Raw genomic sequence first — 23,876 nt, forward strand, 5'->3', positions numbered from 1 at the left:
CCAGGCTCTCACTCTAAAACCATGCTGTCCATGTGTGGCTATTCACACTTAAATTCACTAAAGTTAAATACAAATTTTGTCCATGACATCAGCCTTGGTCCAAGTGCTCTACAGCCACACATGGCCAGCACGGCTGCAGAACGTCTCTGCCACGGCAGGAAGGTGTGCAGGATGGCGCTGCTCTGAAGTCTGCCCTGAAACGGCTGCACGATACCATCTGACTGGCCCCAGTCCACAGCTTCCCTCAGGGAGGCAGCAGCTCCGAGCCCAGGACCACACAAGTATCTGAGAACATGGGCAAGGGGCTCAGAGGCCAAGATCCAGAGGCCAAGGCTCTCGTCCAGCCAAGAAGAGGGAGGGACCTCCAGGCAGGGTCTGCGGCAGCCGGCCACATCTCCCACTGCAGTGTCTCACTCCCCTGCTGTGGCCTGTGCCCCTCTTGCCACACTTCCTCCTACACCTGACCCCACACTGCAGGAGCCCTGTCCCCCCAGGTCAGACCACCCGCCATCCAAGAGGCTGAGGTAGGAGCTTCCCACCACATGCCACAGGACATGAGCCTCTGGCTGGTTTCACAGAGAAACCAACACCTACCGGCCTTTGATGGCGTTGAAGAGCCGGATTCCATCTGCGGGACCACAGATCTGGACCAAATCATCTCGGGACATCTTCAGCAAGTCAGCACCTAAGCAGAAAAATGGCGATGCCTGTTACATGGGACACAGAGAAAGGGCTCGTTCCCCAAGCACCGGCAGACCCCATAGCATTGGGGGAAGGGGGTGGGGAAGAGCCAGATGCACCAACTCACAGAGAGAAAATGGCAAAATGCCCAACGGAATCAGAAGATCACAGCCCAGGAACTGCCAGTGCTCACAACAGTGAGTACAACAGAAGCCAAAGGGTCCCCACTGCCTGCCCCGCTTTCTTTTTTTTTTTTTTAAAGAGACAAGGTCTCACTATATTGCCTAGCCTGGCTGGTCTTGAACTCCTGGGCTCGAGCAGTCCACCTACCTCAGCCTCTCAAAGTACTGGGATTACAGACACGAGCCACTGCATCTGGCCTCTTCTCTCTTTTTTTGACACATAGTTTGTATGCACAGATGTCACCGGCACAGGGCACTGGCCACGTGTGCATCTGTCACTATATGGAAGTATACGGCTCGCTGGATGCTGACAATCTGAATACACCCCGGGACCCAGCACTGACCGCAAGCAGTGGAACATGACCAGCCTCCTGTAGGCCCCTTGTGCCAGCCACCACCCCTACTCCCACCCAGGGGAGCCACTATCCTGACTTGCTACAGTGCAGACACGTTGTGCGTGTTCTCGGAAGTTTCTCTACGTGGAACTGAACTGTAGACACTCACTCTCCCGCGTCTGCTTCCTCTCTCCAATGTCATGTGTGGAATGCAGTCACGGACGTTCCATCCGCGTTATCATCTATTATCATTGTACCTGTCTCCGCCACACACAACATTCCATACCCACTTCTGTGTGGATGGCGCTGTGGGGGGGATTCTGGTCTGGGCTGTTATAAACAGGCTCTCTGAATGCTCTCATACATGTCTTTGTTCATTACACAGGTGCGTGTCTGCCAGGTCTAGCCCCGGAGAGGGCTGTGGGGCCGTAGGGTGTGTTTGGCTCTGGCAGATACTGCCAGCAGTTTCCCAGACTGTTACATCCATGTATGGTCCCACCAGCAGCATGTGAGGACGGGCCCACATTTAAAGGAACATAGGAAGGCGACTGTCTCATGGGGACAGAAGCGAGCACAGCGTGAGGGCTGCCTTCCCTCAAAGCCCAAGGGGGTCCCCGAGAGCCTGGTCCCACACACTCTCCAAGGTACGAGTATCTCAGCCTCAGCTGAAAGCCTGCCCAAGGCCACGATTCCCACCCCTCTCTTCCCACCACAATAAGATACAGTTTTAGGTACAATTCTATAGACACAATGGCTTCCTTTCCACTGGGAGTAAAAGCCGAAGTCCTTCCACTGTTCTTCCAGGGCCCCCACCCTGTCCATGTCCCTCGGTACCTTTCTGACCTCTCCTTCCCGGGACACTCCACTCCACCTGGGTCCCCTGCTCTGTGACCACACAAGGCATGTGCCCACATGGTGGCTGACTGCCCTACTTAAGACCACAGCCGGCATTCCTCCCCCTCCTCCACCCAGTCCAGCTCAGGGTCCTCTCTGAACCCCCACCCCAATCACACAGGTCGAACCGCACTGAAATGAGCGGTCTATGCATCTGTACTGACTTCCAGCTACAAGCTCCCAAGGACAGGGTCACTGTGTTTCCCCGCCCAGGGACCTTCCCCCAACAGGCTCTCAGCGGTGCCGAGCTGAGGGTGCGCAGGCGCCATTTCTCTTCCACTGCCACAGATGTCTGTGGAATCCACTCCTCTAGCCGTGGCCAAGCCTTTACTCTGTCACTGTGGATGAGCTCTACTTGCTGGCAAGGCTCACTGCTCAGTTCACCTTTGCACCCCACAATACCTAGCTTGGGACTTCTGTCTGAGAGCCCATCAGGAAGGGCTCTGAAACTTTTTAAAGAAGGAAGAGCCCCCTTTCTGTCTCACCCATGGCTTTACCTTGATCTCCCAGGTCGTGGCTCTGGAGCCAGTGTGAGGAGCAGTATTTGGGTAGGAAAAGCATAAGGGGCCTTACATCACCCTGCCGGGCTAATGGGACTCTTCCTGGGCAGACCAGAGCCCACCATCCCCCGCAGGAGAGGGGATCTTGACCAAGTCACCCAAATGGTCCCCCTAAAGTCACGCTCACCTGGGACCTTCTGGGGACAGCATCTCCTACGTCTGGCACCTGGCCCGGGGCTGCAGCACGTGAGCGAGTGAACCCACACTGCCCTAGGCCTCCCGGCCGAAACGACAGCGCTGCCTGGGTCGAGAGCAAGTCCCGGAAGGTGGCCAGCCTTGCTACATGTTTCCAAGATGCTCACGGGCTTTAAACAGCATGTTTCCAAGATGCTACATGTTTCCAAGATGTTCACGGGCTTTAAACACAATTCAGAGATGCTCACCTGAGAAGCTGGCAAACAGCCGGCAGAACTGCGAGAACCTGTTGCGGTGCAGCCACTGCTGGGCATCCTGGATCGAGGCTGATGGGAGCAGGTGCTGTGGGCAGAGGGGAGAGGCTTGAGATGGCGGCTCAGGGCCCACGAGGGACCGCCAGCCAGAAAGCCCTGCTCAGACACTTACGTCACTGCCCATGGGCAGGGCCTCCACCGGGTGGGTCGGAGAGGTGTTGCTGCAAAGGAAAAGGAACCAGTGATGAGGACGGAGGGGGCTCCCAGGGCCATGGCCAACGTCCCGGCACCCAGCCTGGCACTTTTACTTGCCGTTAGGTGCAGGATTTGTTCTAAGTGGAATGAGTCCTCAAGAATTTCTTGAGTCACAGAAACACAGCAGGAGCCCATGTTCAATCCCTCAAAATCCCTAACTCAGCCTTTTTCAGTGTAGACAGGAAGTTCTGAGAGGCTACACTGCCCCAGTCAACGATACTCCCCTACCCGAGTCATCAGCAGCACATCCCAGGCCCCTGTGGGCTGACCCCTGCTGGTCTTGAACTTGGAGATTCAAGTCCCAGCCCCAGGGAAGGACAGGCTGGACAAGGGCACCCAGCGCCTCAGCACCTGGAAGGCTGCCGCCAAACCCAAGGGTCCTCCACCAAACCCTTTGCCGGGTGGTGACAGGAGAGGGCAGAGGAATCCCACGGCGAGTTATTTTGCAGTGAACAAGCACCTGCAGCTTGACATCTATCCACGAGGAAAAGCATTGTTCTGTTTTCTCCCGAGAGCGGGTGCACAGGCTTCCTCCGGGGCTAGACTGGGGAGGAGGCACAGACCTGAGCACTCTCCAGGTGGATGGCGGTGAAGGCTGCACAACAGTGTGAATGTACTTAATGCCACCAGACTGCACACTTAAAAATGGTCAATTTTGTGTTATGTATATTTCTCCACAATGGGAAACAGAGAGCCTTGCAGGGCTGATCCCCAGACCGGTCATCAGTGAAGACAGCCGCCACTTCTCACCAAGTGTCTACAGGGTGCAAGCATCGTACACTCATTCCTCCCGACCCTGTGTAGAATTCTTACCCTCCTTTTGCAGTAGAGAAACTGAGGCTCAGGGAGGTTAAGGGAGTTACCCCGCAAAAGGCAAAGATTGAAGACTAGGTCTGCCTGAATCTAAACATAACACTGTTTCTGTGTCTACCCCCACTTCCCCGAGGACTCCTTGGTAAAATCAGGTTCACAGACAATCTCGCTTTCTTATTAGAAAAGTTCTGTCTGCCAAACATGGGCTCTGATGAACCTGCAGGCAGAAAACAGGCAGCCTCCCACCCGGCACTCTCCTGCTTCCACCCCTGCTGCCAGCACAGGGCATGCAGAGCCATCACGGTGACCCATGGCCCCGTGCCGTGCAGCCCCCAACAGTTAGGAAACTGCCTGCAGCTCCAGCACTGTCCTGTCACAGCGTCCTCAGGGTCCCTGTGGCCTGTGTGTCTGCAGAGCTGTGTGGGACAGCAAAGAAGCCAGCTTCTGTGTTGTAAGGCCTGAAACCCAAGGCAGAGAGGACCCTAGCCAGACCCCCTCACCCCCACACTCAGTGACCACGCTGGACAAAGAGCCAGGACGGGCCCCCCAGACAGCTGCTCCCTAAGGCTCCACTGTCAGGAGGGCCATTCTGCCCCAGAGGACACCAGAGGCTGTCTCGGGTGGCTGACCTCATGTACCCTCAAGCCAGTCCTGGTTTCACCAGGTTAAGTTCTGGGCCGCTGCCCCACCCGACAGCGTTTACAGGGGTGTTTCTGAGCACTAAAAGTTGTGTAAATGCTAAAGACAGTTGTGACTGCAACATGAGTTAGCTACTCTGAGACCCAAACAGAAAGGAGAGGAGACCCAGGGAAGGAAGACTAAGAGAGGAAAGCACGCCCGTCTTCATTCCAGGGAACCCAAAGAAAGAAAGGTGTGACGTACCCTTCGCCGAGGCCAAAGCTGTTTGGAGAGCCATTGTAGCTTGGGGATGGGGCGCTGTTCACCTGGTAGGCCACGTCGGGCCACGGAGAGCACTGCAGGAGAGAGCACAGGGCCGAGCTGGCATCTGGAGAGGTGCTGAGTCGTGATCCCCAGGTCCTCCCCAGCAGGCACACACTGACACCAATGCATGAGGCCCCGACCTGTCAAACTGCACTTCCCCAGTACCCACAACGAGCCACGGCCAGGCAGGTTCTGAGGGCCACAAGAAGGAAACCAGCAGAAATGTTTAGAAGTCACCCCTGGAGCAAGGGAAGCGCGCAAGGGGTCTCTCTGGGCTTCCCAGCAGTAACACCAGAGAGGAAACATCACAGTCATGGGATTTTTGAGTCGGTCCAGGAGAGAGAAAAAACAAAACCGGCCGGTTGCTCAGAAACAGCTTTTCCCGGGAGAGACAAATTCGTGTAAATGTCTGTTATAGGGAGTGCTGAGCCACAGGCAACTTCCAAACAAAAAAATAAGCAGTAAGAGTCAGTATTACAACCTGCGCTATTTGCAAAAAGAACCTGCCGACAGGGGCAAAGGTCCTTGCGCAATCACCAAAAGCAGCTCCTCTCAGTGAAGATTCGACCATGCTCATTCCATTTGAGACATTCTGCTAGGGGCTACGGGAGATCCACAAACATGAAAGACGTGATCCTTGCCCTCAAAAACATTCTACTATGGAAGCCAAAAACAAATGCATGTGGAGTCTCCCAAAGGAAGCAAGGATGTACAGGTTTTGCCTGCTGGAGAAAGTCCATCCAGCAGAAAAAGTTCCTCTCTTCCCTTGCCCGCAATGATGCCTCTTCAGAGGGGGCCAATTTGAAGCATTCCTGAAGATTTACTATCACCCACCAAACTACAGTGTTGGTCAATATTTAAGTGTTGTGAGTGTGGGTTCGAATTTGTTGGTGCTAAATCCTACAGCCCAAGGAGGAAAGCTGAACAGCCGATAGAAGAGGCAGCCAGTGCCTCCCAGGGTGGCCTTTCAACTAGACTGCACTGTGGCAAGGGCTCGGACAGACCTGGCAAGCGGCTCACCAGGACCTCTCTTCCCAGGGGCAGTCAGCAGAGGAGGGGAGAGGTTGAGGCTCAGTTAGGGAGAGAATGGTATCAGGAGGTGGGGACACTGGGCAGTGGCACCAGCACAGGCATGAACCAAGTATGGGAAGAAATTAGTCTGGCCTCTCATCCATAAATGCAGTCCTTGCATCCTGCCACTCCTTTGTGGGCTGAGGGGGAGGCAGGTGACTGACCTTCAGTCAGATAAAATGCCAGTGCACATCTGTCTGACCACAAAATTAGCTTGTACACTACCTTGTTGCAAATACCCTTCTGCATGTACACACACACACATACAGACAGCTGCTCGTCAGCCAAGACCGGGCCACCATTCTCTTAGACGCTCCAAGCCTCACCCCTAACAGCCTTAATGCTACCATGGCCAGCAGGGGCCTTACCCACGTGAAGGGCCTTCTGAGGAAGTCCAATTACTCAATGAACAAATAGCACCATCAATTAGTTAGCCTGACTGCAGAACACAGTGGGAAAGAGTCACACAAAAATTCCCAGTAAAAAAGGAGGCACTAGCTGCAACTCGGAAAGGGAAGAGGTTAGGTACAGTGGCTCACGCCTGTAATCCCAGCACTTTGGGAGGTCAAGGTGGGCACATCACTTGAGGTTAGGAGTTCAAGACCAGCCTGGCCAACATGGTGAAACCCCATCTCTAATAAAAATACAAAAAAATTAGCTGGGCGTGGTGGCGCATGCACGTAATCCCAGGTATTGGGGGAGGCTGAGGCAGGAGAATCACTTGAACCCAGGAGACCGAGGTTGCACTGAGCCGAGACTGCGCCACTGCACTCCAGCCTGGGCAACAGAGTGAGACTCTGTCTCAAAAAAAAAGAAAAAAGGGAAGAGGAAGAACAAGCTCCTCAGGAGTTCCCATGGACATATGGAGAGTTGGAGCAGGCTGGCATTGCTGTCCGGGTTAACAGAAAATACAACCAGGCAGCAAAATAACAAGTGCCGACACCCTCCAACCCAGAGATCCCACTGAGAAAGGAAACCTGCCGACTGCTTCCCGTGTGCAGACCTTCACGTGCATAGTTATTCACTACACCACTGCCTGAAACTCCAAGAGCTCAGAAACGACCCCGCATCCACCAATAGGCCATCACACACGACGGCACGCAGCTGGGTAAGGAACTAGAAAGCTGTAGGGATCAGGCACCAAGATAAGCTAATAATGGAAAAAAGCAAGGTGTGTCTATGTACACTGTTGGTGTATAAATGCAGGCATGGGGCAAACATGTGTCTACACTGGCTTCCCCTGCAGACAAAGTTGGGCCAGATGCACAAGGTTTCTGACCTGGAGGGGAGAAACCACGAGGCAGGGATGGCACTGAGAGGGATATTTTCTGTTGTACACTCTCTCGTACCTTTGGAATTTAAAACCATGTGAATACATTACCTACCCAAAAACACAAAGGAACCTAAATTGGTAAAGCACAAATGCGTTCAAAGGGAGCAGAGCTGGAAGTTATTTCTGAAATGCCTCCCGGGCCACTGGGTCTTATCAGATGGACACGAGCTCCAGACACTGGAACCTACCACAGCGGAGTAAGCACTCTCAGAAGCAGTCAGCCAAGATGGGCCATTTTCCAAGAATCTCAGCCAGCAGCCCTGCGCCGGGTGCAAGGCCCTTGGAGGCTCTGTCGCCGCACCCCGCCGGCTCACCTCTGTGAGGATGGTGGTTTCATAGGACGGCTGGTATTTCTCCTTCTCTTGGGCAGTTCTTTTCTCCATCTTCTCCCGGTCAGTCTTCTGTTTCCGATCGGCTCCCTTTGGCTGCAAGCACAGAGTACAGAGTCCAATTAGTCCCAAACTGACAGAGGCAGCAGCCCCCAAGCCCTCTCCTGCTTCCCACCTCACCCGGGGCCCCAGGGCGCAGGAACTCAGGGGCAGGACAGCACCTATCTCCCCTCCCATTCCGCCTGTTTCCCCACCTGAGGAACTCGGAACCTGCCACGGGTCCTGCACTCTGCTGCTCAAGGGGAAAAGACTGTTTCCCATGGCCACTCGCTTATGAAAAGGAACCCTGGGGACCCACAAGGAATCCTAGTGCATTCCTCGGGTTACCCAGGGAGAGCAGTCGAAAGTGGAAGAAGTACAGGCTGCTGGTCTGGATTTAGTCTGTGCTTGCAACCTGAGAAATCCTGGCCATAAGCGGAAGGCCTCCTTACCCTCCACGCTCAGGACACCTGCTGAGCCCCAGCTTACACTCTGTCTGCAGGGGAACGTCTCCATCCAGAGAGAGAGCCTGACAATCGCGGGTGCTTTGCAAACTGTGGCAACTTTCGAAGGGTGTGTAGGCCTCACACCTACTATTATTCCCTTCATTTACAGAGTGGGAAACTGAGGCTGAAGGGGTTCACCAGGATGGGAGAGGATCCAAGTGAGAGTGGCCAGGTGAGCTGCATCGCAGGCTGGCCCCGCAGGTACCACCATGGGGGGCCTTCTCCACCTCGCTATGTAGTCTCCTGAGCATTTGCATCTTATGAGCTCATGCCTACTTGGCGAAGTCAGATGTAAAGACTCCGAGCAGCGCTGGAACCGAGCAGTTTTACTACGCACACAGCAGGCTACGTGTGGTGGGCAGATGATGAAAACAGTAGTTCAAGCTCAATGGCACCTTGAGGGATTTTCATTCCAGGGGGCACCTTTCTCAGGCTATGGCTTTTGGCTCCCAGATTAAGGGTTTTTAGGGAGCATCTCTTAGAGCAGTGGTCCTCAACCTCCAGGCCACAGACTGGTGCCGGTCCCACGGTCTGTTAGGAACTGGGCCCCACAACAGGTGAGCAGCAGGTGAGTGAGCAAAGCTTCATCGTCATCTTACTGTGAAGTAAATACCTCACAGTACTTACAGCTGCTCCCCACTGCTCACATTACCGCCTGAGCTCTGCCTCCCGGGTCAGACCAGTGGCGGCATTAGATCCTCAGAGGAAGGCAAAACCTTTTGTGAACTGCACCTGCAAGGGATCTAGGCTGTGTGCTCCTGAGGAGAATCTAATGCCTGATGATGGGTCACTGTCTGCCCTCACTCCTATATGAGACCATCTAGTTGCAGGAAAACAAGCTCAGGGCTCCCACTGATCCTGCATTATGACGAGTTGTATCATCATTTCCTTATATATTACAATATAATCATAACAGAAATAAAGTGCACAATAAATGTAACGCACTTCAGTCATCCTGAAACCATCCCCCTCTCTTCTGTGGAAAAACAGTCTTCCACAAAACCAGTCCCGGGTGCCAAAAAGGTTGGGGCCCCGCTGCCTTGGAGTGATGCCTGCCCTGGATGAAGCAGGATGGCAGAGGTCACACAGGGATGTGAGTAACAGATCCAGCATCCAGGGAGAGAGTGGGGCGTGTGGCAGCCATACTCCCACGACTTGGCCTCCCTGCTCCACCTCCAGCTCCTGTCCCTCAGGAGACTCCTCCTCCCTGCACAGAGGGTACAGGCAAGGCGGGGTTGTAGCCAGACCATGGCAGAGCCTGCATGCGGGGCACGCATTGGGCCTTGATGAGGCCTGGAGGGAGCTGGTTGCTCAGAGAGGAGCCCTGCCTTTCCCTTCAGAGACCCTGACACCCCACACAGAGTCCCAGGGAGTGGCTTCAACAAGCCAGGCTTCCAAGTAACTGGGGTGACTGGCAGAGGGAGGGGTGACAAGCAACTTGGCTCAGCTCAGCCTGGCTTGTGCATACCAGCTGCATCTGTTATGTGAGTGGGGGCAGGCAGGTGGGAGGATACCTCAGGCATTCCTAGGGCCAGTTTTGGGCTCCTGCCTAGGGGCTCCTGCCACCCCTACTCTCTGCAGGAGATGCCAAGGCCTTCCTTGGGGCACTGAGACCAGGCAGCTTCCAGCCCGACTCCCCAAGCAATGCCTGGCATGGGTTGAGGAGCCTGGTAGACAGAGCCCCCGCTCCTAAGCTTGACCCAAGGTATAGGAGGGGTACACAGGGCACCCCATGGGGGTGGAGATGCCACTTCACTTCTCTCCTACTGCCCAGCACAGCGTCCCCTCAGGGAACACACCGTGAGAGCAGCAGAACTAACCTGACATCCCTGGTGAGGGAGTGAACCGCTACCTGACGGGGGCCAAGGCTGGCAGAGACGCGGTCTGTACATGAGGGGAAGTGGTAGTTAGAGCAACAGTGAACCGTAGGCTAGGCAAAGACCACAGCACACAGCCATGCAGGTGTCCAGGACCATCAGATCCCGGAGCAGGCAGTGATACCACAGGGCTGCCACGCCCACTGCTTGGTGGACATGGTCGGCAGAATAATGGTTCCCAAAGATGGCTGTTTGCTAATCCCCAGAACCTGTGAATATGTCACCTAACATGGCAAACGGGGAACTGAGGTTTCAGATGGAATTAAGATTGCTACGCAACTGATATAATAGGAAGACTATCCGGGATTAACCGCATGGTCCCATGTAATCACAGCATCCTTACAAAAGGAAGAGGGAGGCAGACGAGGAGGTTGGGGCTGCCATGTGAGAAGAACTCAGCCTGCTCCTGCTAGCTCTGAGGACAAAGGAAGAACCATGAACCTAGAAATGGCTTTAGAAGCTGGAAAAGGCAAGAGCCCCGCCCAGAGCATTGGGAAAGGAACACAGGCCCGCTGACACCTTTAGCCCAGTGAGGACTGTTCCAGACTTCTGACTGCCAGCACCGGAAGATAATAAATGTACACAGTTTTAAGTCAAAATTTGTGGCCATTTGTGACAGCAGCAATAGGAAACAAGCAGAGCAGAGGAGCACAGCTCCCCTTGGAGGCCACTGCTCTGCCAGGAAAGACGAACACACATCCCTCCTGCCACTTCTGCCTCCCACTTGGGGCCGACATCACTGACTAACCAAGGCGTCCCAAACCACGGAGCTGGGCCAGGGCCTCAGAACCCTGTGCCCACAACTCTCAGGCAGCCTGGCTGTGTGGTCTCCTCAGTGCAGACTCCATCAGCTCCTCCTCAGCTCCCTCTCCTGCAGCTGTGATGGTGATGGTGTCCCCAGATCACGGCCCAGTGCTCACTGTGGCCCAGGCTCTGTGAGAAATGGCACCATCCCTGTCTCCAGGGTTGCCCCCAGGTTTATGGTTCTACCCGTGGGCATTTATTCCCACTTCCATTCCAAGCATGGGTGTTCCACGAGCCCGTGCCTTCGGCCTGAGGGAAGATCAGCACACACCCAGCTTTCTAAAGGGTCCTGTCTAAAGCAACTGCCTCTTGGGTCTCCAGACCCAGAAGATGGAACTTTCTCAGCAGGCTCCAAATGCACTTGAATGTGAAACAAGAGGAAGCTGGAATAAGCACCAGGGCTGGTTACTCAAGGCAATTCCGGCCCAGGAGGTGGGTCCACTACTTCTCCGCAGACACCTGCTAGAGCGGCCCCAGCAGACAGGGCCTATAGGGGCTGGGGACTGTGGGGCTGGGGCCTGCTTGGACATGGGTTGCTCTCACGCCCCGAGAATGATGCAAGCTCATGCAACCCTCCACATCTCCCTGAGGCTACACAGGACACTGAGCTGTATCGCTGGCTACTGTCTTCAGAAAATAATCAGTCCAGATTGAAGAGATGGAAAACAGTGACAGGCGACTGTAGGGAATGAAGCAAGGAAAGAAAAGGGAGGCGGTCCCCCTGAAAATGTTTCTCTAACAGGCAGTCACTGCAAAGAGATGGCTTCAAGTCCTAAACAGGAAGATCCGAGGCCAGGCCTCCAGCAGGGAGGGACTCTTGCTTTGATTTTTAAGGAGAATCCAGACATGAGCACCTGTGGGCTACTATAATGTGCTTGGGAGAAAAAAAGCTAAAATGTACAAATCCAATCATTCTTATAGAGTAGCACCGAGGACCGACAGCCAGGACGGACATCCACGCCGATGCTTCTGCCAGAAGCTGAGTGGGTGCCACAGGTGAAAATATGCCCCCAGCAGGACAGCAGCAGCCTGTGGTGCCTGGACTTACAGCTTGTGCGCATTAGGAGTCCAGGTAGAAGCCATGTGCTCAAGGGATGCTGCGTTCCTTGCCGGGCCTCTAAGAGGAATCTCCAGGGTCTCTGCGGGTGAATGTGACCACAGGCCAGGCCAGCAGCAGGGCAGGGCAGAGCCTGCGAAGCCATCCTACCTTGAACACCTTGATCTGGCAGCTGGCTGAGTGCAGGTGCTCCGTGTACTCTCCATTCTCATTCTGCTTAAATGTGTCAATCTGGACTCGAAAGGGCACTCCCTTCTCGCCCCCGTGCTTCCTGGGGGTGAATTCTGTGCTGATGCAGTGTACCTGGGAGAAGAAATGTTGCGCAGGTGGCAAGGCAGCACCGAGCAGAGCCCTGGATCCCCAAGCACCCCTCTATGTGGAGGCGTCCCTCCCTGCTTGGTCAGTGCAGGCCTGCCTCGACCTTCCTGCTCTCCCGATACTCTGTCCACTCCATCAGGCTAGTGGCCTCCCTGCTCCCCTGCCTGCAAAAGACACACATCCCCACTTTTGTCTCTTTACTGTGGAGGCCCTGCCTGACCAGTTAAGTCCCCACCACTCCCCAGGTCACTGACCCCAATGACCTCAACCTAACTCCTCACCCAGATTCCTTTCCCTTGGCAAATCCTAGACGGAGGGCAGGGACCACAGCACAGCCCTAACCCCTCTCTAATGTCCTGGTGTCCAAGCTACTCGGGCCAGGCTGGAAGCATAACCAGAAGGCTGGAACCATTTCTGTATTTCTGGTAGGTTCCTACTACATAAATGGACTCGATATCAATGTATTGCTATAATACTGCAATAATATTATAAGAATCCAATATATAATTGTAATAATAACAATGTAATAATAATTTTTAAATATATTAAGAATATTGTAATTGTTAAAAAAAAAAAGAGAGAGAGACAAAGAAAAGATCGCTAACTTTTACTGAGTGATTCCTAGGGACCAGGCAGTGCTAACAGCTCTATATTCATTATCTGATCTGTAAGATGGGAGGTTAGAAAACTAAGAGGCTCAGAAAGGGAGGAGACTTGCTCAAGGACACACAGCAAGCGAGAGAGCCGGGATCAAGCCAGAACTACAACCACAACAACATAGTCACATCCTTCACCACCTTGATCTCACGTGGCATGTAACAAAAGGCTGGATCCACACCAGCGCTTGATAACAAAATAATTCATTCAACGATAGAAACTATAATAGAAAACATGTTTACTTTCACATGATTTATGTTGGGAAATACTCATGTATAAAGCTTATATATTCTTCGGGCAAAACCCAGATAGAATTCGAAAACCATCCCCACTCTGTTCCCTAAATATGGACCAACCAGCTCTGTGACTCTTCGCAACACTCATTCTCTCTCTCCTGCAGTTTCCTTCTCAGTGACAGGGAGCAGAAGCTCATCCAGACCCTTCCAGATGGGTTAGTTTTGAGAAACTGCAAGCAGGCCACCCCGAAGGCTAGGTCTTCCCCTGGAGGGCAAGCTCCCTGTGGCCCACCTGGATGAATGCAGAAGCTCTCTTCGCAGGATCCCACAAAAACTCCACTGCATTCAGCTGGGTCGGGCTGGCCCTGGGGTCCAAGATACCAACAGACAGTGGAATATCTGCATACACACACACACATACAGAAAGTGCAATTGTCAGCCTCTCCCAAATACTTAGGGAAGGACCCCTGTTACAGGTCCCAATTCCTTCACCCCAACGTGAAATGCCGAAAGCTCTGAAAAAGTTTTGCGTAACTTACTGGACGGAAAGCCTGACCTGAACCACAGGCACTGTGTCGTCTTCACCCCATTATATATGAACCGTCATTTTATTTTGCTACAGAAATATGACCGTGCTTGGCTGCCTGTTGGAGATGTTCCCTAATGCTCTGGGTACACACACCGTATTGTCATTCTAGCTTCTGAATTTCAAAACCCACCTGGCCACAAGGATTATGGGCAAAGGACTGTGGGCCAGTCCCTGAGGCCCCAGAATTCCATTTCCATTGCCGATCTATCTCTGTGATGCTCACGGTTATCTTCAACACTTATCAAAATCCTTTAAGGCACCATCCTTCCGCAAAGCCTTCCCGGAACTCCCTGTAAGCAGGTCTCTCAATTCCACAGACCTTTCTTTTCCACTGAAAACGGGTACTCCTTGAGGGCAGGACCCAGTGTATGGCCAGCTCTGCAAGCTCCCGTGGGGTTTTACACAGAGCAAGTGCGAGCTAAAACGCCTTCTCGGCGTAAGTCCCAGTGGCATCCAGGAAGAACCCAACGTGGCGTGGGTGCCTCGAGCCTTGCCTGGCCTCTCCCGGCCAGGAGACTCACCGATGTCCAGGATCCGGTCTCCCGGCCGGCTCCACCGCCAGCCCTCCAGCTGCTGGTGCTCCGTGTACTGCAGCCGGCGGTCATGGAAGACCACGCGGATGATGCTCTGGGGAGGGAGGCCAGCAGGGGAACAAGTGACCGTGGGGGCCAAGAGGAACCCACCTCTTTTCCCTGAGCCACAGCAAACCCTCCCACCTTTGAGGCCCCTCCTCCTGGAGTTTCCTTTCCCAGTTCTCAAGCTTCGCCCACTATCCCCTCCTCAGATCCCAGTAACACTAACAACAGCAACAACAGCGATGACTACGATTTGTCCCAGTATTACTAAATGCTTTGTGTTTATGTCTAATTTATTAACCCTTTTGTGCAGATGAGCAAACTGAAGCTCAGAAAAGTTAAACGCTGCCAACCCATCTAATCCCCACCTGGGCAACAGGCTCCAGAGAAGCCAAACAGGGGCTGTCTCACCATTGAGGGCTGAGCTGAACCTGGCCTCTCCCTAACCTTCCAGCTCGTGCCCAAATCCAGCAAGCCCAGGTGCCCAGACCCTAATCAGGCCTCTCTCCCCGAGGCGGTGAGAACAGCCTGTGGGGCTTACCTTGACATATTTTGTGTTCAGATCTTGAAAGTCGCCCAGCTTCCGATTCTCCAATAGTCGGATTTCGTAAGACTGACCTGGATGGGGGTTAATGGGACATTTTCCATTTCTGAGTGTTCCTAAATTTGGGGTTCATCCAGCTAGCAGCCTTCTCAATACCCTCAGTGCCCATCCAGGCCTCAAGGCCCTGGGGAGCAAAGCAGAGAAGAGCTGCTTTGCTCTTCTCTTCTCGGCCAGCCCAGCTCACTGTCTGGACTGACATCAGTCTGTCCACCCCACCTGGTCAGGCTAGGATACCCCAGGCAATACACCGTGTGACCTACTAAAGACAGCACCGCTACAATGTTCAAAGAAACAGAATCCAGGAAAATACAGTTAGCATTACAATCTCTGAAAACTAACTCATATGTCTTTACAAATCCCCCAATATATCAGGATAGAGAACACAGCTACTGAAATTCACATTACAGGGTAAATAACCAACCACAGCCTTTCTGAGAGCAGGTTTGAAGGAACGAAGAAGGCTGTTAAACATTGTCTCTAATGGGAGAATGCAAAGCATGTTCCCCAGTTAAAAGAATTCCATGCATTTGAAAGGGTATGGAAATTATATTCAGGGACATATAACCAGCACAGGCTGGACAAAGAATATAAATGGAAAAAACATCCATCCATAATAACAGAACATTTAAAAACATCTATGAAATCTGAAGGAAACTACACACATTTTATTGAAATATAAAATATACCACGAATAAACAGGACACACTGTGCTCCCAGAAGGGAAGACTTATATATATATCTCTCAAATGATGTCAATTTTCCCAAAATTAAATGTTGAACTACAATTTTACAAGACTCTAGCATATATCGCAACTTAATAAAGGGTGTTTTACAAACAATACAATAAATCATTTAATAATTGGTATTGGTATATCTAATTAGCTTTTTAATTTTTTATTTTTAATAATTACAGACTCTTAAGAAGTTATAAAAATATGGCCAGGCACGGTGGCTTACACCTGTAATCCCAGCACCCAGCTGAGGCAGGTGGGATCACTTGAGGTCGGGAAGTTCGAGACTAGCCTGACCAATATGGTGAAACCCTGTCTCTACTAAAAATATAAAAATTAGCTGTGGTGGCGTGCGATTGTAGTCCCAGCTACTCAGGAGGCTGAGACAGGAGAATCACTTGAACCCAGGAAGTGGAGGTTGCAGTGAGCCAAGATTATACTACTGCACTCCAGCCTAGGCAACAGAGCGAGACTTGGTCTTAAAAAAAAAAAAAAAAAAAAAAGGACATTAAAGTCCTGTGTACCTTGTGCCAGCATCCCCCATTGCAGCATCTGATGGAACCATGGTACATTATCAAAACTGCAGATCTCACTTCAATTTCTCTGGGTTTTGCATGTTCCCTCTCTTTTTCTGTAGGCTTATATGTGTATAGATCTATGAAATTTTATCACATGTGGAGACTAGCTGTTTCTTTCCGAGTGTAGATCCTCACAGCAAATATCAAAACAAGTTATCATTAGACGAAAAAGTCAATTTCTTGTGGAGGAATAGGGAAGATGTTCATCAAAGAATACAAATTCCCATTAGACAAGAGGAATAAGTTCAAGAGATCTATTGAACAACATGGTGACTATTGTTAATAACAATTAATTGTATTCTAGAAAATTGCTAACGGTCTATTTCAAGTGCTCCCATGACAAAAAAATAATAAATATGAGGTAATGTCTATGTCACTTAGCTAGACTCAACCAATATACAAAGGATACATAGTTCAAAACATCATGTTGCACATGATAAATAAAATTCTCATTAGTCGATGTTTTTAAGTCAATTTCTTAAGGTTTTATTCTACCGTGAATGACTATTTATCAGATACTCAATAAAGATACTCAATAAGAAAGAACTTTCTGAACCTAAAACCAATGGAAAGAAAAGGACATCTGGCTACATAAAATTTAAAATTATTTCTATATATGAATATAAAAAACTTAATGCAACTGCAGACTAGGAAGAACAAACCCAGTGACTATGGGTTTTTATTTATTTTATTTTATTTTTTGAGACAGAGTCTTGCTCTGTCACCCGGGCTAGAGTGCAGTGGTGCAATCAAGACTCACTGCAGCCTCAACCTCCCAGCTCAAGCTATCCTCCCACCTCAGCCTCCCAAGTAGCTAAGACTACAGGCAGACGCCAGCATACCTAATTTTTTATTTTTGTAAAGACCGAGTCTCACTATGTTGCCAAGGCTGGTCTTGAACTCCTGGGCTCAAGTGATCCCCCTGTCTTGGCATCCCAAAGTGCTGAGATTATAGGCACGAGCCAACATGCCCAGAAAAGAGCCATTATATAGCTCAAAAAACAATTCATTAGTACTAAAATACCCGTGTAGTGGGTTGAATGGTGGTCCCCAAAAAGATGTCACATCCTAATTCCCAGAACCTGGAAATGTGACCTTACATTTGGAATAGTAGTCTTAGCAGACACAATTAAGATTCTGAGATGAGGAAGTCACCCTGTATTATCTGGGTAGGCCCTCAATTCAAGTGTGCTTATGAGAAACATAAGAGACAGAAAAGAGAGGAGGCACTATGTGACCACAGAGGCAGAGACTGCAGTGACAGGGCCACGGGTCAAGGAAGCCTGGGGCCACCAAAGCTCGAAGGCATGAAGTCTCCCCAAGATCCCCCAGGAGCTGAATTTCCGACTGCTTGTCTCCAGAATGGTGAGAGAATCATTTGTTGTTTTAAGTTAATGCATATGTAATTAACACATTTGTATCAACTTGTTACAACAGCCACAGAAAGCAAATACACTCCCACCCTCACCAAGGAATAATGAAATAGACAAAGAATATGAAATTAAATCATTCATTGCAAATGTTTGTTCACGCCTATCATCCCAGTGCTTTAGGAGGCTGAGGAAGGCTGGTCTCCAACTCCAACCTGGGCAACAGAGCGAGCTGCCGTCTCTATAAAAATAAAAATAAAAGGTTTGCTGAGCAATAATTTGATGCCAAATGTGAGTGGGAATCCTAGGAACAGGGAGGGCAGCAGAACCACTTGGCGCATGTTCCTGGAGTTCTCACCACAGCTCCCCACTGGCCATGACACTGGCTGAGCACAGCCATGCGCACTGGGCCATACTCCATCTCAGCTATTCCGAAGGTCTCTGGTCACATGCCAGTGAACACTTCTTGACCATGCCAAACCCCAGTGCTGCTCATGGTGACGTGCTGGGCGCCTTTCCCATCAGAGGGAAGATGAGCAAACCCCAAACTCTCGTCCTGCCCACTTGCCTGTTCAGATGTGACTCCTAAAAAGGTCTTGCTGCCGTATTCAACATGGCCGACTTTCTGAAAAAGCCAGATTGCATAGATTTCCAGGCTCCTGAACCAAGAGTCCAGCACTCCCTTGATATCGACATAAAACGCTCCTCACACACCCTAACTGGTTTTTCCAGTGTCCTCTGCCTTCGCAGATAAAGAACGCAGACAGCGGCCCTAGCATGAGACCCAACGTCCAGGTGGTCATTAAGTGAGTTTACGGGTGCCACAGGGCCCAATTAGCACTGACCTCCAGGCTCTGCAGGGCAACCTCAGCTTACGCCAAACAGCAGGCGCCTCCTGTCCTGTAGAGAGCAATTTCCAGGCCTGAACATAAGGGCAGCCACTTGGAGGGTAAAGCCATTGAGGGAGGCGTTAGGCCCAGGATCACAGCTTCTCCTGGGCCAGGGATCATGGCTGCATGAGCCTTCTCCACCAGCAGCGGGGTCCTGATCCACACACTTCACCACCAAATCCTCCTTTCTAGCCATGCAGATGGACATCCAGCCACCCTCTGCATGCCTACCCCCATGCCAACACAGTGGGCCCAAGCTGACCTCCCACCTAACTCACACAGCACAACAGCACCATCCCAAAAGCCATGCAGAAGGTCACACACAGGCTGACGAGCAGGCTGAACTGACCTAGGGCACAAGGGCATTTCTCTGCCTGGCCAGCATCACTGCTGGGCGTGGGTAGGAACCAGAACAGTGGGCTATGAGAAGACACAGGTTGTGTGTCTGTTCTGCTCACCACCGCACTGTGTGCACACAGTAGGCACTCAGCAAATGCATACATGTGATTTCACCTTCTTTACAGTGCTATAGTGCTGTTCTCTGTTAGCATTACAGGGTTTGCCAAAGTTAAGACACACTGCTGCCCTCAAAGGGTCGACAATCCTCTGGAGTACATCAAACAGTCCTGGAAGAGCCGTATTATAATGCTGAAAATTCCATAAGAGACGAAGGGGGCCCAAAAGTGACCAATAGGCATCCAAGATGAGGTGGGGAGTGTGAGACAGGTTCAAACCAGGGGATGAGAAAACATGTGACACGGGCTTTGAAGAGTAGGCAGGATTTCTGTAATTCAGGGGAAGAATGATAAAGAAATCCTAAAGCCAGGCAGGCGCAGAGGCTCATGCCTATAATCCCAGCACTTTGGGAGGCCAAGGCAGATGGATNTGCTCACCACCGCACTGTGTGCACACAGTAGGCACTCAGCAAATGCATACATGTGATTTCACCTTCTTTACAGTGCTATAGTGCTGTTCTCTGTTAGCATTACAGGGTTTGCCAAAGTTAAGACACACTGCTGCCCTCAAAGGGTCGACAATCCTCTGGAGTACATCAAACAGTCCTGGAAGAGCCGTATTATAATGCTGAAAATTCCATAAGAGACGAAGGGGCCCAAAAGTGACCAATAGGCATCCAAGATGAGGTGGGGAGTGTGAGACAGGTTCAAACCAGGGGATGAGAAAACATGTGACACGGGCTTTGAAGAGTAGGCAGGATTTCTGTAATTCAGGGGAAGAATGATAAAGAAATCCTAAAGCCAGGCAGGCGCAGAGGCTCATGCCTATAATCCCAGCACTTTGGGAGGCCAAGGCAGATGGATCGCCTGAGGTCAGGAGTTCGAGACCAGCATGGCCAACATGGTGAAACCCCATCTCTACTAAAAACATAAAAATTAGCCGGGCGTGGTGGCGCATCTTGTAATCACAGCTACTCTACTCAGGAGGCTGAGGCAAGAGAGTTGCTTGAATCTGTGAGGCAGAGGTTGAAGTGAGCCAAGATCGCACCACTGCCCGTTCCAGCCCAGGCAAGAGAGTGAGACTCTGTCTCAAAAAAAAAAAAAAAAAAAAACAAACAACAACAAAAAAAAAACAAGAAGAAATCCCCCAAAGCAAAGCACAGCCAGGCAGAGGGGAGGAGTGCCTCTAGGGAACAGCGGCAAACAGCTCCATTCACAGAGTGCTTATGTGTGGCAAGGCTCACTCAGGTAGTCACTCACCTGGCTTTCCAGATGAGTGGCAGCAGCAGTTAGGATCACCCGCCCTGCTGGATGGGGAAGCAGAGGCTCAGAGAGGTTACCTGACTGGGGCAAGCTCACACAGCTTGTAAGTGGCAGAGCCCGGGGCAGAAAGCTCAGTTTCCAGAACCCTCCACACTTGCCACATCCCACCTGGTGGGTGTCACGTGCTGGGCACAGGACAGCTGTAGTTGTCCATGATTCTCTCTCAACCTCTCCTTTCTGGAAGGCATCTGCTCCCATTTTGCACACAGATTAAAGTGTGCCGAATGCCGTACAGCGTAACTTCCCAAGTTAAGGTTCTTGTTTGTTTGTTTCCTACGTTCTAAACAATGATCCAGGAGGGAAAACAGATCATTGTAGAAGGTGGTGGTAAAGCTTGTTCTAACTTAGGAATTGTAAAATGTGGGAGGGGGGAGCTGGTCTTAGAATCAAGGAAATAGGCTAAAAATAACCAAAACTGAATCATCATGTAGCTGTGTGTCAGTACACTGCGAGCCCTGTATATACATCATTTTACTTAGTCCTCTCAACAATCCTATAAGAAAAGTCTATTGTTGCCCTATGTTATAAACAAGGAAATTAAGTTCCAGAGAGCTGAAATGTCCTGTTAAAGATCAAACCTGGTCTGTCTGACGCCAAAGGTGGGACACATGGCCACCGGGCCACCTCTTCCGTACCTGCTAGACGACTGCACACAGTGTTTCGTTACTGCAAAGGTCCCACCTGGCTCTAATATTCAAGGAGTGTATCTATTACATTTCCCCTGAACTTCTTGATATTCATTTTATTTCAGGACCTTCTTCGACACATCTAAACCCTCCCGCTTCTCCCGGGGCTCAAATCCCTCCTGTCCCATGCCCTCAACTCGCTGAACCAAGATGAAGCTAGAACTCTCATGGATGTATAACCACACTGGGGCATAAAATTTAGATATTCATTTCCTTGCGATACACTAGTCCCCCTGAAACATATGTTACCATACTCTGAACATACTATAAAGTCATGGCAACTAAAGCCATGTTATTTTGGCACAGGGAGAAACAGAACAATGGGAAAGGAGGAGCCCAGACGAGCCTTCCTTATTTGGAAACTTGATACATGACACTATAAATGACGATGGGTCCATCTTTCCTCAATAGTGTGGGATAACTGGTTATCCATATGGAAAAATTAATCCTGACCACATAATATATATAACAAATTCTAGGTGGCCAGGGCACAGTGCTTTGCGCCTGTAATCCCAGCACTTCGGGAGGCCAAGGTGGGAGGATCACCTGAGGTCAGGAGTTTGAGACCATCCTGGCCAACATGGTGACACCCCATCACTACTAAAAATACGAAAATTAGCTGGGCACGGTGGCGGGCGCCTGTAGTCCCAACTACTGAGGAGGCTGAGGCAGGAGAATTGCTTGAACCTGGGATGGGGAGGTTGCAGTGAGGCGAGATCATGCCATTGCACTTCAGCCTGGGTGACAAGCGCGAAACTCCATCTCAAAAACAAAAGCAAACAAAAATACAAAAATTTACCCAGGCGTGGTGGCAGACGCCTGTAATCCCAGCTACTCGGGAGGCTGAGGCAGGAGAATGGCTTGAACCCGGGAGGCGGAGCATAGGTTGTTGGAGGGTTAAAGGTGCACCCCGCAGAGACTTTGGCATACAGGAGGTCTCGCAACGGCCCCAGGAAACCTCTGGGTCCAGTAAGAGCTTCAGCAGGAGGTAGAACGATACTGGGCATGCAGTGCCTGGAAAGGTTTCAAGGCGACTCGCTCCAAAGTCCTGGCCCAACCCTACACTGTCAGGCTATTAAAGGCCTTTTAAAAGCTAGCAGGGAAGGAGCCCCAGGTTACTTTGTGATGAAAACTGGCGAGCAGGTAGCTGCCAGCCCAGCCCAGCCCAGAGGAGCCAAGGTGACCTTGAGAGTGGCAGGGGCTAGGGAGGGGCAGTGACAGGCTCCACCCACCACCCACCCCCACTGCAGGCTGAGCTGAGGCCCCCTCTTGCCTGCCCTCCAGCTATAGCCTGAGGGTGTCCAGGCAGTACTATCCCTCCCAGGGGAGGGGTGGGGCTCCTCAGCTGGATTTAGGCTGCCACACCCTGCCACACCCCACCACCCTACAAGAAGGATGGCCTGGGTCCTGCCCAAGGGCCCTGAGCCACACAAATGGGTGTGGAAACTTCTCTACCCCAATCTTACAGCTGTGCTCAGACTCCGCCCCCTTGCCCCTCCTTCCCTCTACCCACCTGAAGAGCAGCAGGGGGCGGAGGGAAGGCTAGATAAAATACACAAGTACTCAGTTAACCTTTGTGCTCTCCCTCTTCTCACCTGCAACCCACAAGTCCAACACCTTCCAGCCCAAGCATCAGCAAACCTTCCCCGTGAAGGGCTGCACAGCAACCATCTTCAGCTTGGTGGGACCTAAGGCCGCCCACACTACTCAACTCTGCCGCTGCAGCCAGGAAGCGGTCACACACCACACAGGAATGAATGGGCAGGGCTGCAATCCATTCAAGCACTGTGTTTTTAGACACTAAACTTGGAATTTTCATGTAATTTTTCTTCTTCCTGTTGACTTCCTTCCTTCCTCCCAACTTCTTTTGGCACTTTGCAACTTTGCCCACCCCTCTTCCTTGAATGAGGGCTAAGTCACAGCCCCTCAATGGACAACGGAAAGCTCTGAGAACAGGCCCGCCACCGGTTCACCCGAACCAGGTCACCCCTACGCCCAGTGCCAAGGACAATACTGGTACGTGGTCAGTTTGTAATTAACAGTGGCAGAATTTGGTGCTAAATTCCTTACAGCAAATAACAGAGCTGGAACTTGTTAGGCAAACCATGAAGAACACGAAAAGATGCTCCACCTCACTCATATAAAGAAATGCCAGATGAAAACAACGCAGCCCGTGCCTGATCATCTGTCAGACGGCAAAAAACTAACAGATTGCTGGCAGGCCACAAGGACAGTGATGTGGGGAAACGGGCCCTTGCCTCACACATGCTGGAGCTGGGAGGTAACAAGCCACAGCCTACAGGGCACTTTGGCCAATACCCATCAATATTAATAAGCGCCCAGCCATCCCGTCACCAGGACTCCAGTCTACAGAACTGCCAGCTTATGTGCTAAAAAAAACCTGAACAAGGCTGGATGTTCAAAGCAGCAGTACTGCTACAGCCCCAAACTGGAAATCAACAAAATGGTCAGCAATCACGTTACTACTAAACCATGGAGCCATCACAGAGGAAGAGGCGCACAGCTTCACCCAGTGGTCTGTAGCATGTCCACCTCCTGCAAGGACCACTGAGGATGCGGCATCACCTACTTCTTGTCTCTGCCCAAAGTGCACCACCTGAATTTCATCATGAGGAAACACAAGCAAACCCAAACAGAGAGACCGCCTACAATCTCCTGGCCTGTCCCTTCAGAAGCATCAACATCATGAAAGACGAGGGGAGACTGAGGATCCGTCCCGATTCAAGCAGGGTCAGGAGTGGCACAACTAAACACAACGTCCAGTCCTGAACTGGGT

The 23,876-nt window shown here is 51.3% G+C and overlaps 1 protein-coding gene across 1 annotated transcript in view; it reads right to left on the reverse strand.

Annotated features, from left to right (window-relative positions):
- TFCP2L1 (transcription factor CP2 like 1) overlaps positions 1-23,876 on the reverse strand; it is a 73,883-nt gene that overhangs the window by 17,683 nt on the left and 32,324 nt on the right. Inside the window, exons 3-11 of the mRNA XM_017891981.1 lie at positions 14,984-15,060; positions 14,389-14,494; positions 13,571-13,677; positions 12,218-12,370; positions 7,770-7,880; positions 4,992-5,083; positions 3,214-3,262; positions 3,036-3,129; positions 595-685 (exon numbers count right to left, since the gene is read on the reverse strand). Of these exons, the coding sequence (XP_017747470.1) occupies positions 595-685; positions 3,036-3,129; positions 3,214-3,262; positions 4,992-5,083; positions 7,770-7,880; positions 12,218-12,370; positions 13,571-13,677; positions 14,389-14,494; positions 14,984-15,060 (880 nt within the window). The remainder of the gene's footprint in view (positions 1-594; positions 686-3,035; positions 3,130-3,213; positions 3,263-4,991; positions 5,084-7,769; positions 7,881-12,217; positions 12,371-13,570; positions 13,678-14,388; positions 14,495-14,983; positions 15,061-23,876) is intronic.

Source organism: Rhinopithecus bieti, unplaced genomic scaffold (assembly GCF_001698545.2).
Source record: "Rhinopithecus bieti isolate Rb0 unplaced genomic scaffold, ASM169854v2 scaffold_19969, whole genome shotgun sequence".
Lineage (NCBI taxonomy): Eukaryota > Metazoa > Chordata > Mammalia > Primates > Cercopithecidae > Rhinopithecus > Rhinopithecus bieti.